The following is an 11,728-nucleotide window of genomic DNA, read 5'->3' on the forward strand; positions in this document are numbered from 1 at the left end:
AAATCTAGGAGAAAAAGACGAATAATTTGAGTGAATTACTTAGTGTTGAGGGAGTCTGGTTTAGAGGCTTCAAAAATCGTTTTTTTTTTTTTAGGATTTTTTGTGGGCGGAAAAGAAATAATTGATTAAAACGAAATTTCTAGGTTAAGCTGAGCTATGTTGTGTGCTGTGTTGAGTTGTGTGCAGTGATGTGTGTTGCTTGTTGTACAAGTGATGTGAGTGGCCAGAAACGATTCTTTTACATATGGCTTAAGCAGCTCAACACTTTCGGTCCTAGACCAATTATCCTCTGGGTAGCCGAAGAACATCCGTTTGAAGGCGAGGTAAAGTGAGAATCCCCTACACAGGGTTGTGCGGTGGGTGTGAGACCCGCCACGTAAACAACGTCCCCAATGGAAGAGAAGAGAAACCCTCCTTTTGATGACTGCCATGGCAAACGAAATAAGGATTACGATTTGAGGGCATGCACCTGGAATGTTCGGTCCCTTAATTGGGAAGGTGCCGCTGCCCAGCTGGTTGATGTCCTTTTTAGAGTGAAATGTGAAGAAATGCAATGGACGGAACAAGTACTGAGGCGAGTCGGTCCTTGTGGCATTTACTACGGTGGCCATATAAAGAAGGAAAATTCGGTGTGAGACTTGTGATGGGAGAGAGACTCCGTCGCCGAGTACGGTCGTTCCCCCCGGTGGATGAACGTCTAGCCACAATTCGCATCAAAATGAAGTTTTTCAACATATCGCTGATTTGCGCCCACGCCCCGACCCGTAAATTCAGCATTCACGAAGAAACATCCCCAAATGGTTTGAGGCTGATCGACTTCGCCGGGGCCCGAAATTATCTGTATGTATCTGAAATGGTTATCTGTAGTACTAGATTCCAGCATAGAAAAATTCACCAAGCTATCTGGCTGTCTCCGGATGGAAAAGCCACCAACCAGTTCGATCATGTTCTGATAGATGGAAGACGCGTCTCCAGTGTTTTAAACGTGCGTACGCTCCAAGGTCCTAAAATCGACTCGGACCACTATCTTGTTGCAGCTAAGATACGCACCCGCCTCTGTGCAGCAAAAAACGCACACCAACAAACACAAGGAAGGTTTAGCGTCGAGAAGCTGGGGCAAATGAGACAATGCGCTGTCTACGCATGCGTCTCGTATACCTACTCTGGGTCAACCACTGGAAGTACTAGTCAAGAATAACAGAAATGGATTAAGTCAAGTTTTTACGGTTACTTTTTTGGTTTCACTGAGACATCATAAATATCAAAAACAATCAAATGAATCAAAACAGTCGAAGTGTACGGTTCTGTTAATCTAAAATTATAAAAGAAACATATCTATATAGATTTTCGTAAAGGAGAAAAGAAGGTTCCACATGAGAAGTTGTGGAGCGAAATCTAATGACCTATCCTATTGATGATAATGAATACCTACTGCTGCAAAATTTCAACACAGTCAAAAATAATCGGATTTGACAAACGGTTTCAGATCACTTTAGCCGATGAACCAAGCTTTTGCAAGCTTATAGCACGAAAAGTATAACGAAACACACTTTGGACACACTATTCGTCAAGGTTTGGAATATCTGTTCATGGAACGTAGCGCCGGCATATTGAGAACAGATGGACAATCACTCGGAGTGACGTACTATGATAACAAATATTACTTCACTAACTCACTGAAACGATTCCTTCTCAACAAGAACTACCTACTCAAATAACTCCACTGAAGACATCATTAATGGAACCAGTTGATGTAATTCAATCCAATGTGGATGATGAACTACAGGTTTCACGAAATCTTAACAAAATTATCCACAAAATTCAAGACAATATCGTTAATATTGGATATGAACTGAAAAAATAATAATTTGCCTAGTACTTCTTGTTTCCTTACGGAAAAACGGGTTTAAAGAACAAATGCCTGTTAATATTACAGCGGTAGACTAGTTTCAGTTCAGAGTTTTGGGCGGTGAAACAAGATTTCAACGTAACGACTATCTTTTTTATGCCTTATCCTTCTTTGAATATTATAGAATCAAAAACACTATATCTGCATGCGGCAAAAAAAATTGTTAATCGAGAAGGAGCAATCGAAGATGTCCATCTTTATGTAAAAGATTTGAGAGGCTCAGCAGCTCATTGGAGATCAGTTTTGAATGAACTATTAACTAAAATCAGATGTTTAGTCGCTCCAACATACTGTTTAACATTTAGCTCAAATGATCTCAACTCATTAGATCAACGAAAAGCTTTGTTAATAGCCGATGGTTGGGCTGATGTTGATCGTAGTAATATTAAGTCGATATGTCATGGTAAGAGTAAATGCTCTAATAAAGTTTATAAAAAATAATGATGATGTGTTTGGCGGCAAACAGAAGGACCATTGGTGGCGTATTGAATTCCAGAATCGGGGTAGTCCTCATTTTCATATAGTAATTTGGATCGAAAATCATTCAGAATTTATCTCAGAAGATGGAAAACTTATTCTGTATCGTAATTTCTACACCAACAATTTCTCCAGAAGATGAAGATTCAGAGCTTCATTAAGCGTCGAAAGGAAGATGGAAGAGTAAATAATTACCACCCAGAGTTATTAAGACTATGGGCAGGCAACATGGATATTCAGCCATGCGCATCAAACGAAGCGATAGCGTACTCGTACTATAAGCAAAGTACCTATCGAAAGCATAACCTGAAGGAATAGATTCTGGAATTGCGCAGGCAATACAAGTATCTCAAATTCAAAGCGAAGAGACTGATATTTCACGAAAACTGTGCAGGAAATGTATGAAGAATCTTAATGAACGAGAAGTATCAGCTGCAGAATATGCATATACACTTCGTTGTATCCCATTATGGGACAGTTCTGGAAGCTGCATTTTTCTGAACCCAATAAAGCCACAACAGCGTTACAGAATATTGCAATTCAGAAGCGGACACGCAACTGATTATTATAGTAATATATTTGAAAGATATCAAACACGTCCGTTATAATCTCACGACTACGACTTTACCAACATGAGCCTTACAGAGTTTGCAATGTTGTTTGAACCATTCTATACGAAAAAAGTAAGCGAAAGTGAGGAACATGTTGATCATGTTGCCTATGAAGAATATCGAAACACACGTAGTCCGCTCATTACACTATTAAATAAGAGCAAAATGGTTGTGAGAAAGGTTCACGCAGTTGTTAGGGTGCCATACTTTATAGCAACATCAGATCTAGAAAACTTTTTCTACAGCCTACTCCTTCAATTTATGCCTTATCGTTCGGAAACTGATGTTATGGTAAATCGGTCGTGAAAATTGGTGCTCTTACTGGAAATGCAGCACGGTTCGTTAGTGGGTCTACACTACACAGTCTGCTACAACCACCAGTGCAAAAAGATAATGTAATAATTAATATTCCACTTCTAACGGGCATCTGTTTGAGAGGGATGCGCCAGTTATGGCCTTATTGGTACCTTATGAGATGCTTTGCATGATCGACTCTCGTTTGCGCCAACTCAAGAGACCGGATGCTTGTTTTGGTGGTGCCTTACTCTTTGATGATCTAATGCATTTACCACCTGTGCGAGGACATCAAGTGTTTCAACAACCAGAACATATGAAATCCGCTACAGAGCTGTGGCAACAATTCCGTCTGGTTGAACTCCAACAAAACATGCGTCAACAAGAAGAACACCCGACATTTATAGATGTGCTAAATGCTTTAAGAGTTGGAAAGTTGACGTCTAAGCATCTTGAAGTTCTTCTTGGAAGACTGTCAACAGGTACCACTGAAGAATTCTCGATTGAGAAAGCTTTAAGAATTTATACAACTAATGACCAAATTAATAGTCATAATGAAAAAGTTCTCCAAAGCTTTCAAGATAAAGGGACTGTTATTTATACGATTAAAGCACAAGACCAACTCATTGATGCCACACGAAATTTAGGTAATAAGGACTTAAATCCTATAATACCTAATGATATCAATGAAACAGGAGCTTTTCCTAATACTCGTGTATTGAAAATATTCGTTGGAATAAAAGTGATGTTAAGGTCGAACCTTGACGTGTCAAAAAGTTTAGTGAATGTTAACAGGGGCTTCGTTACAGAAATTATCTGAAATAATGATTCGATTAAGAAGTAAGAATTCATAAAGTTTTCAATGGAACTTGGTCGCAAATAATATAACAATTAGTCATTAATAATGATTCATTTCTTAACATAGTGAGTTGTCATGTTTGCTTGACAATTGAGTGTTAGTTTTTAAATTAAGTGACAAAGGGAAGAGATCGATTTGTTTGAAGGCAGAAACACTTAATAAAAAAATTGTTTTATATAATTTTTAGTAATTGTTCGTTAACCGTTTTCCATTAATTAGAGCTTGTTAAAGATAGGAACATCAAATATGAAACCAGAAATGTAAAGTGGAATTGTTTACATGCCCATTAGAAATTATTTTAATTATTAGAAATTAATTGCTTTAGACACACATCTGAAGCTGCTTATGATTTGAGGCTCTTAAACTACGTAAGTCACCATGCATGGTCTTAAATTGGGTTCAGATCAGTGGTCGGCATGAGAGGATCTGTCACTGTGTTGGTGAGCACGAAAACAAAGTAGCCCAGTTAGTTTGCAAAATTTTTGCTATGAAATGCCGACCACTGGTTCAGATACTTATTTTTGATGGGGAAAAATAAAACGATCTTATCTCATGTACTCAATTATTCTTCTTCTTTATTGGCGTAGACACTTACTCAGTTATAGTTGAGTTGACAACAGCGCGCCAGTAGTTATTTCTTTTTGCGGTTGCTGTTGCCAATGAGAGATTCTAAGCGGAGCCAAGTTCTTCTCCATCTGGTATTTCCAACGGAGTGGAGGTCTTTCTCTTCATCTGTTTCCGCCGGCGGTTACTGCGTTGAATACTCTCAGACCTGGAAAGTTTTCTTCCATTTGGATGACATGACCTAGCCAGCGTAGCCGCTGAGTCTTAATTCGCTGAACTATGATAATGCTTTCGTATATATCGAACATCTCATCTTTCCATCGAATGCGATAAATCTTTCGCAGAACCTTCCTCTCCGAAACTCGTAACGTCGACTCATCAGATGTTCTCATGTTGTTGTTGTTGCTTTTCTGCGATGGGTGGTGGCTTGACTGCCCAGTGTCGAGTACGCCATTCACTGGAAGGGAGTCGCTGAAGGTATTGATGACTCCTGTGAATGGCGGTCAGTGTTTTCCAGAAGTTTGGTGCGTCCGAAGTCTGGTCGGCGTACTGTCTAATGTCCTCGACGTAGTTGAGGAATGACCTCTTGATGTTCCTAGGAGGCGGTTCCGCTCTAAGCAGGTGACGGCAGAGATGCTTTCTGTGAAAGTATCCCAGCAGAAACTGCCTGGAGAGGAGTTCATTATGCTCCTTAACTGGGAGCATAAGGGCCTCACTATGTCGGTGTTCGATAGGAGACATCAGAAGGCATCCTGTCGAAGTCCGGAGTGGAGTGTTCTGACAAATGTGAAGCTTTTTTATCTGCGTTCAACAACATCCAGGCGACCGTATTGGTGCGGCGTGGTTGAGGACCGGCCGGCCGATTGCCTTGTAAGTTGCCAACAACGTTTCTTCTCGTATTAACACTTGCCAATTCGATTGCCCGACGTCAACTCCCTCTGGTGGCTGTGGGAGTTTCGAGATATAGAAGTTAAACAATAACGGCGAGAGAAAACCACCCTGCGGAACCCCTTGTTTAATTCTTCTTATATTAGAATTTTATCCTCGGAACATTACGGATGATTCACGTCCGCTCAGGAGGTTCATGGTCCACCTCTTAACTCCTGAGGGAGAATAGTTTGTTCAATGTCCTGCAGTAGCGTTGTGTGACTGACTGTGTCAAATCTAAAGCTCGTTAGCTGAACAACAGTTTCGGCTGGGAAATTAGGGCGTATATTTCGCTATTCTTCCAGCTGGGATAAAGAGGGCGGTAGCTGCTTCTATCACCTTCGGAATCGACGTTCGCCCACGGTTACGTCCGTTGGAGTGGGTAGAGCAGTGAAAGTGTTCTCAGTAAATTCTGTGAAGCTGACCCAGTAACCCACCCAGTAATCAAAAATAACGGTTGTCCACAGAAAAAAATCGGGAAATTTCTTGATCGAGATAATTATGGACAGATGATTTGATGCGAGAGTTAGCATAGCTCGCCAGGTTATGCTATTTATCAGATCACCGCTGGTCTGGTGGGGGATTCGTCGATCATTGTGTAGAATGTCGAATCGTCAATCTGTTTCGCCAGCTCCGTCCCCCTACGATCATTTGACAGGAGGAATGCCAAAGATCGTGGTACGCGTTAAAGTTGCCTAGTACCAAATGGTTTTCACCGCGAAGTGGCACATATATATTCGGGTGATATTTTGTAGGGCAACATGGAATTGGGGGATGTACATATTAAATATCTCCTGCTCGACATCGCCTGACCGGATTGCTATATCCTGACATTCTACTTTAGTATTTCTGCGTTCGATGTCTCCATCGATTAGACGATACACGTATTGCAAGGTGTTGTACAATATGATGGCAGATGTTGCCATCGTCAATACCTCTGCACCATATGTATAACACGACGTGAATGATGAGTGACATGTAGATGTGGTCTTTGTTCGTCGAGAGAGGACTTTACTTTCCAATTGCCTACTCAGTCCGAGGCAGCACCTGTTGGCAAGAGTTATTCTGCGTCGGATTTCGAGGGTGACGTTGTTGTTGGTGTTAACGCTGATTCCAATGATGTGGAGCTTATCTTTTTATATACCAAATATTAAGTCAATTTTCGTAATGCTAACAGATTCAAAATTTGTAACTAAACTTGTAGTTAAATCTGTCTTATTAGTAGGCCTTCAGACTTGAATATTTTATACTTTTAATGAGGCTTCGAATAAGATCAAAGTTGGGAAGCATTTCAAAGGTCATTGAGTGATATTCCAAAGCGATATTATAAATAAATTACCTTCTTGAGTGTTCAGTAAGAGTTAATAGAGCTCGATTACACATCTTTAAGAAATTATGCGGCGTGTAATTGCATGAATAACAGCTGAGAATCTGCGGATTTGACCGCCTATTATATAAAAGTATATATGAATGTATACCTGAAAGAATATCTAAAAGTATATCAGAAAGTATAAGCTTACTTATCTAAAATATACATATACATATATTATACTTCTTCAGAGAATAAAATCCTAAAAGTATATTTAAAAGTATATCTGAAAACATACCCAAAATTATATCAGAAAGTACATATAACGAAAAGTTTGCATATCCAAAAAATATTTATACTTTTTGCAGATAATAAAACTACAACATATGTATATAATAGTCAGCATATATTTGAAGCATCACCTCTTACCAGCTACTCCTCTCACGCACATCAATATCACATATTATATTATGCACGGGAATAGCGAGCATGCCAGCGGCTATAATGCCATACGAGTCTGCTTGAGCCACCATGCCGATGGCATATTGACGTCGCTCTGGTGGCACCACTTTCGACATGTGATAGAAGGTGTTCACATAAGCGCCACCGCCAAGCAAACCCTCCCACAGCACAAACACCAAGATCAACCAAAAGCTGGGTGTGAAAAAGAAGATCGCTTCCAATGTGAAGATCACCGCATTGACGCATTGTAAAATCGCCATGGGCCAGATAAGCGTGAAGTGTATTATATTGACGGAAGAGCGTGAAATAAATACACCGATTTGATAGTCAGTGCTAATCCAGCGATATTGTGTGGGCGGTGGGATGAAAATATGTTCGAAATACACCAACTCGTACTGAAAGTGAAAGAGTTTGAAATATGGGTTTAGAAGGAGTTAGAAGAAATCAAAAAATTATACATTTTTACGCACCAAACCCATATTGATGAAGTACTCCGCAAAATACACCAAAGAGAGTGGCATAAAGAATGGCAGCAGATTCTTGAAGAAGTATATTAGCTTCTCCTTTACTGTGAGCACATCTTGTGGCACCAATTCGGCTGACTCAGTGCGCACAAACGTCTCTTTTGGATTTCGCAGTAATAACCAAAACGCCAAAGCTTGCAAAGTGGGCACATACAGGAACACTAACATTGCTTGCTGCGGTGTCAATTTCAAATCAATGAGCAACGTATAGCTTAGAGCGCCGATTATGCCTGCGCCACCAGTGCCAGAAGACCAAGTCGAAACCACATCTCTTGTCATTACATATAGATATTATACTTAAATATGAGCCGAAAATTCATCTTACTCACTTATTAAAACTGGATGAGTAGGCCAGTAGCGTGCTCTCGCCAACACCGCAACTGGCCGAGGTGAATATTATGCCGAGGAAAGCCAACCACTCGACTTTTGCCAGCGCGACAGTTATGAAACTGAACACCGTTAAGCTGATAGCGAGCCCCATGCGCACACTATTATTTGTTATAATATTAATTAGATTTCAAAATATACTAGTATTTGCCATGCCATGCACTCACTTGACCCAGAAGGGCAGAAATGGTGCCAGAAACTTCACCAGAAATGATGGTATTATATCGGCTAACAATACGGCGCTGGTGGACATCTTATTGCAACGCCGTTGTGTGCTGTTCGCTGCCAACTCCAAATATTTACTTGCTTCAGCCTTCAAAATGTGTGTGTGTGTGTGTGAAAAGTTTCAGTTGCAAGTTGACTTTTCAGTCTCAGTAATACACACCTCATTTTCAAAAGCTGATATGATGTCATGCGCCGCGGTCAGCATTACAACATAACCGTAATTGTTGCATAGACCCAATAACCAATAGGCTACGAGATCACGCCAGAGTCCTTTGTCTTTTGTCGGCGTTGCGACTGCGTCGGCCATGGTTGATTGTAGTTATAAGTTGTAGTTCGTTTAATCAATTAATGGGAATTAATCTTAAGAAAATTCAACTTCTTATAGACTTTCTTTGTTATTTATCTCTTTTAAAAGAAATTCGTTGAAAGTTTCGACAAATTTCTTTATTTTTTTTTTTTTAATTTTCATGTTCGACTTTTTTCATCAAATCTATTTCATTTTATTTTTGCTTTTCTACTGGCAAGGTTGCAAAGTGTACAAATCTATTGCATAATCCTTTTAAAGCAATAAAACTTTTAACTTCGGTTACACCGCGGCTAGAATACCATTCACAAATGAAAAGTTGCTGTACATAAACTTGTTCAGCCAATTTGTATAATAATATACTATAAGCTATAGTATCCAATATGAACAATTTATTCGAAAATTGTACCGCTGACTTGGGAAATAATCCTTGCCGAAGTTCATGCAGACATCCTGTCAAATAAAAAAGTTCGCTTTCTGATATTAGTTTTAATTATTAATTAATTAGTATATTAATTATATAATTGATTGTTGAGGCCAATTATGTCAATATCATCGGCGTGCGCCAGTACCTTCTCTATTTAGTTCTGCAGCTCTAATTAGAGTAGATTGAAGAAGTCGCACGATAGGGAGACGCCTTGTCTGAAACCTTCTTTGATACGGTTGACGCAGTCTTTGGTCTTGCTCAACGTCAGTTTACACACCCGCATTAAATTTGCGGGGATATCAAATACAGACATAGCGACATAAAGGCAGCTCATTTTCGTGCTGTCAAAAGCAGCTTTGAAATCGACGAACAGGTGATGTGTGTCGATCCTCTTTTCACGGGTCTATTCCAAGATTTGGTCTATCTGGTCAATTGTTGTGTTCTAGGCCTAAAATTAATCTTTCACACAATCGCTCAATAGAACCTTACATGGCCTATCCTACGGTACTTGGCGCAGAATGTGGGGTCTCCCTTTTTGTGTACAGCGCCAGAGCACACTTAAATTCTAATCGCCGGGCATGCGTTCGTCCAACCATATCCTACAAATAAGCTAATGTGTGCTCATCAGCTCTTCGCCGCCGTCGTAAAATTTTCGAGCTTGTCAAGCTCTTCGCACACACGCATTGCGGACTCTCTCATTTTTTGTCTACACATGTGTCTCGCCTCTCTCTTCAGCTCTCGGTATCAATCCCATATCGCACGTGTTGTTACAAAGTTCTCATGGAAGCCAAACATTGAATTGAAAGTTATACTGATCTAGAGGAGCAATGTGAAAGATGTAACGCCTCTAACCAAATTGGTGGCTACAATTAAGGCAGCGGTAGATATACTGCTCCGAAGTGCTGCCTTCGAGTGCCGAACGGCTATACTGGCTTTCAGCTCGCTCAGAGTGCGCTACTTAAGTAGTGCATAACATCCTTAGCAACAACTTGAAGTTTTTTCCTCATTAGCTTGCATTGAGCTTGCTTTGGAGCGCATCCTTACTCCAGTTTCATCCGTGTGGAAGCGGGTCGGTTGTGCCATGTTCTCTTGCTTAGAACTTTGGATCTCCAGGAAGCTGGCAAAGCGCGGGTCAACAACCAGGACTGGTATGACTGTGAGATCATTCTGGCTAAAAGTGAGCCGTAAGATGTGCTCCAAACTTCTTGCACTTTTCAAAGACAATCTCGGCGCAATTGTAGGGGTTCTCACTGTACACTGTCTAATAGCTACACATGCGGTGTGACTAAATATTTTGGCGCACTCTCTTTGCTGGTAAGAAGAAAGCGAGGTGAAATCACCTTGTTTTTCTCAGTTGTACGACTTTTATCGGACGGAATGTGAAATATCTCGATACACACAGCTTTGGTGAGCATAGCGAACTGCCGGGGATTCATATTGATCGCATTAATAAATTTGTGGCAAGATCAAAACGATTCTTCGATTTATGAAGTTATAAGGAGTCTTTGGGTAACACAAAGGAGATCTAGCCATTTTTAGGCCCAACCTATGACCTAACCTAACCTAATGGTTTTGTTTTGATAATCTGATCTACACAAGACGTGTTTCCAGCGAACATAAACTTTCAGTTCAAAATTTGCAACTTTATTCTCTATTTAATGAATTAACAGCCGCTGCACATTTGAAAAAACATATGTACATGAATCAATTATGACAAATATAATGTTGCATATTTTTAGGCTGCTTGTTGGTACTAAAACAGTTACGATGCCCTGTAGGGAATATTTAATTTACTACATATCGTTTCTGTGTTCGGCTTTATTTGTGATTTTTCTCTCTTCCTCTATCTCTGTTACTGTGAATCTTCTACGGCGCGTAGAATAACAAGCAGAACATAGCTGCCAACCGCCACTGTTACACTCATTATTTCTTGTTGCTATACTTACCAAATACTAATATCTGGTATTTATGAAATTCTGCATACAAAACATATGCCTCTTACCAGTTGACATAGAAGAAAAACTATTATGATGGCCTTACTCATTTGCTGAGATCTCTTCGATATAATAACACATTTAATGCTAAGCGCTTTCGATTTACTTTAGTAGTTGCTGGTCTAGTAGGCGGCAGTTGGCAGTATCACCTATTCGGAATGACATTAACTACAACTCTTGCTCATACGACCGCCTATTGACTCGACCAAAAATAAGGATTTACTACAAAACTGTAAATTATGATACAAAGTATATTTCATTTTGTGTTAAAATATTTCTTCACTAAACCACATTTCTGTGACCTTAAATATTTACCACACGAAGTTGAGAACTTTTTTGTAAGAAAGCCATTCCTCGGTGCTCAGGCTGAATAAATGATGTTCGACGTTATATTCAGCAGGATGGATTTATTATAAAAAGATTGTTTTGAAAATTCTTTGAGCACCACGAAGGCA

The 11,728-nt window shown here is 39.9% G+C and overlaps 2 protein-coding genes across 2 annotated transcripts in view; both read right to left on the minus strand.

Annotated features, from left to right (window-relative positions):
- LOC126762498 (serine-rich adhesin for platelets) overlaps positions 1 to 11,728 on the minus strand; it is a 234,692-nt gene that overhangs the window by 200,072 nt on the left and 22,892 nt on the right. The gene's annotated exons all lie outside the window — the stretch shown is intronic.
- Positions 7,376 to 8,855, minus strand: LOC126762828 (battenin-like). The gene is made up of 5 exons (XM_050479870.1): positions 8,709 to 8,855; positions 8,491 to 8,636; positions 8,266 to 8,424; positions 7,883 to 8,207; positions 7,376 to 7,807 (listed from the first exon to the last, which is right to left on the minus strand). The coding sequence occupies exons 1-5, from the start codon at positions 8,853 to 8,855 to the stop codon at positions 7,376 to 7,378; spliced, it is 1,209 nt and encodes a 402-aa protein (XP_050335827.1).

The sequence above is a fragment of the Bactrocera neohumeralis genome, chromosome 6, assembly GCF_024586455.1.
Source record: "Bactrocera neohumeralis isolate Rockhampton chromosome 6, APGP_CSIRO_Bneo_wtdbg2-racon-allhic-juicebox.fasta_v2, whole genome shotgun sequence".
In the NCBI taxonomy this organism is placed as follows: domain Eukaryota; kingdom Metazoa; phylum Arthropoda; class Insecta; order Diptera; family Tephritidae; genus Bactrocera; species Bactrocera neohumeralis.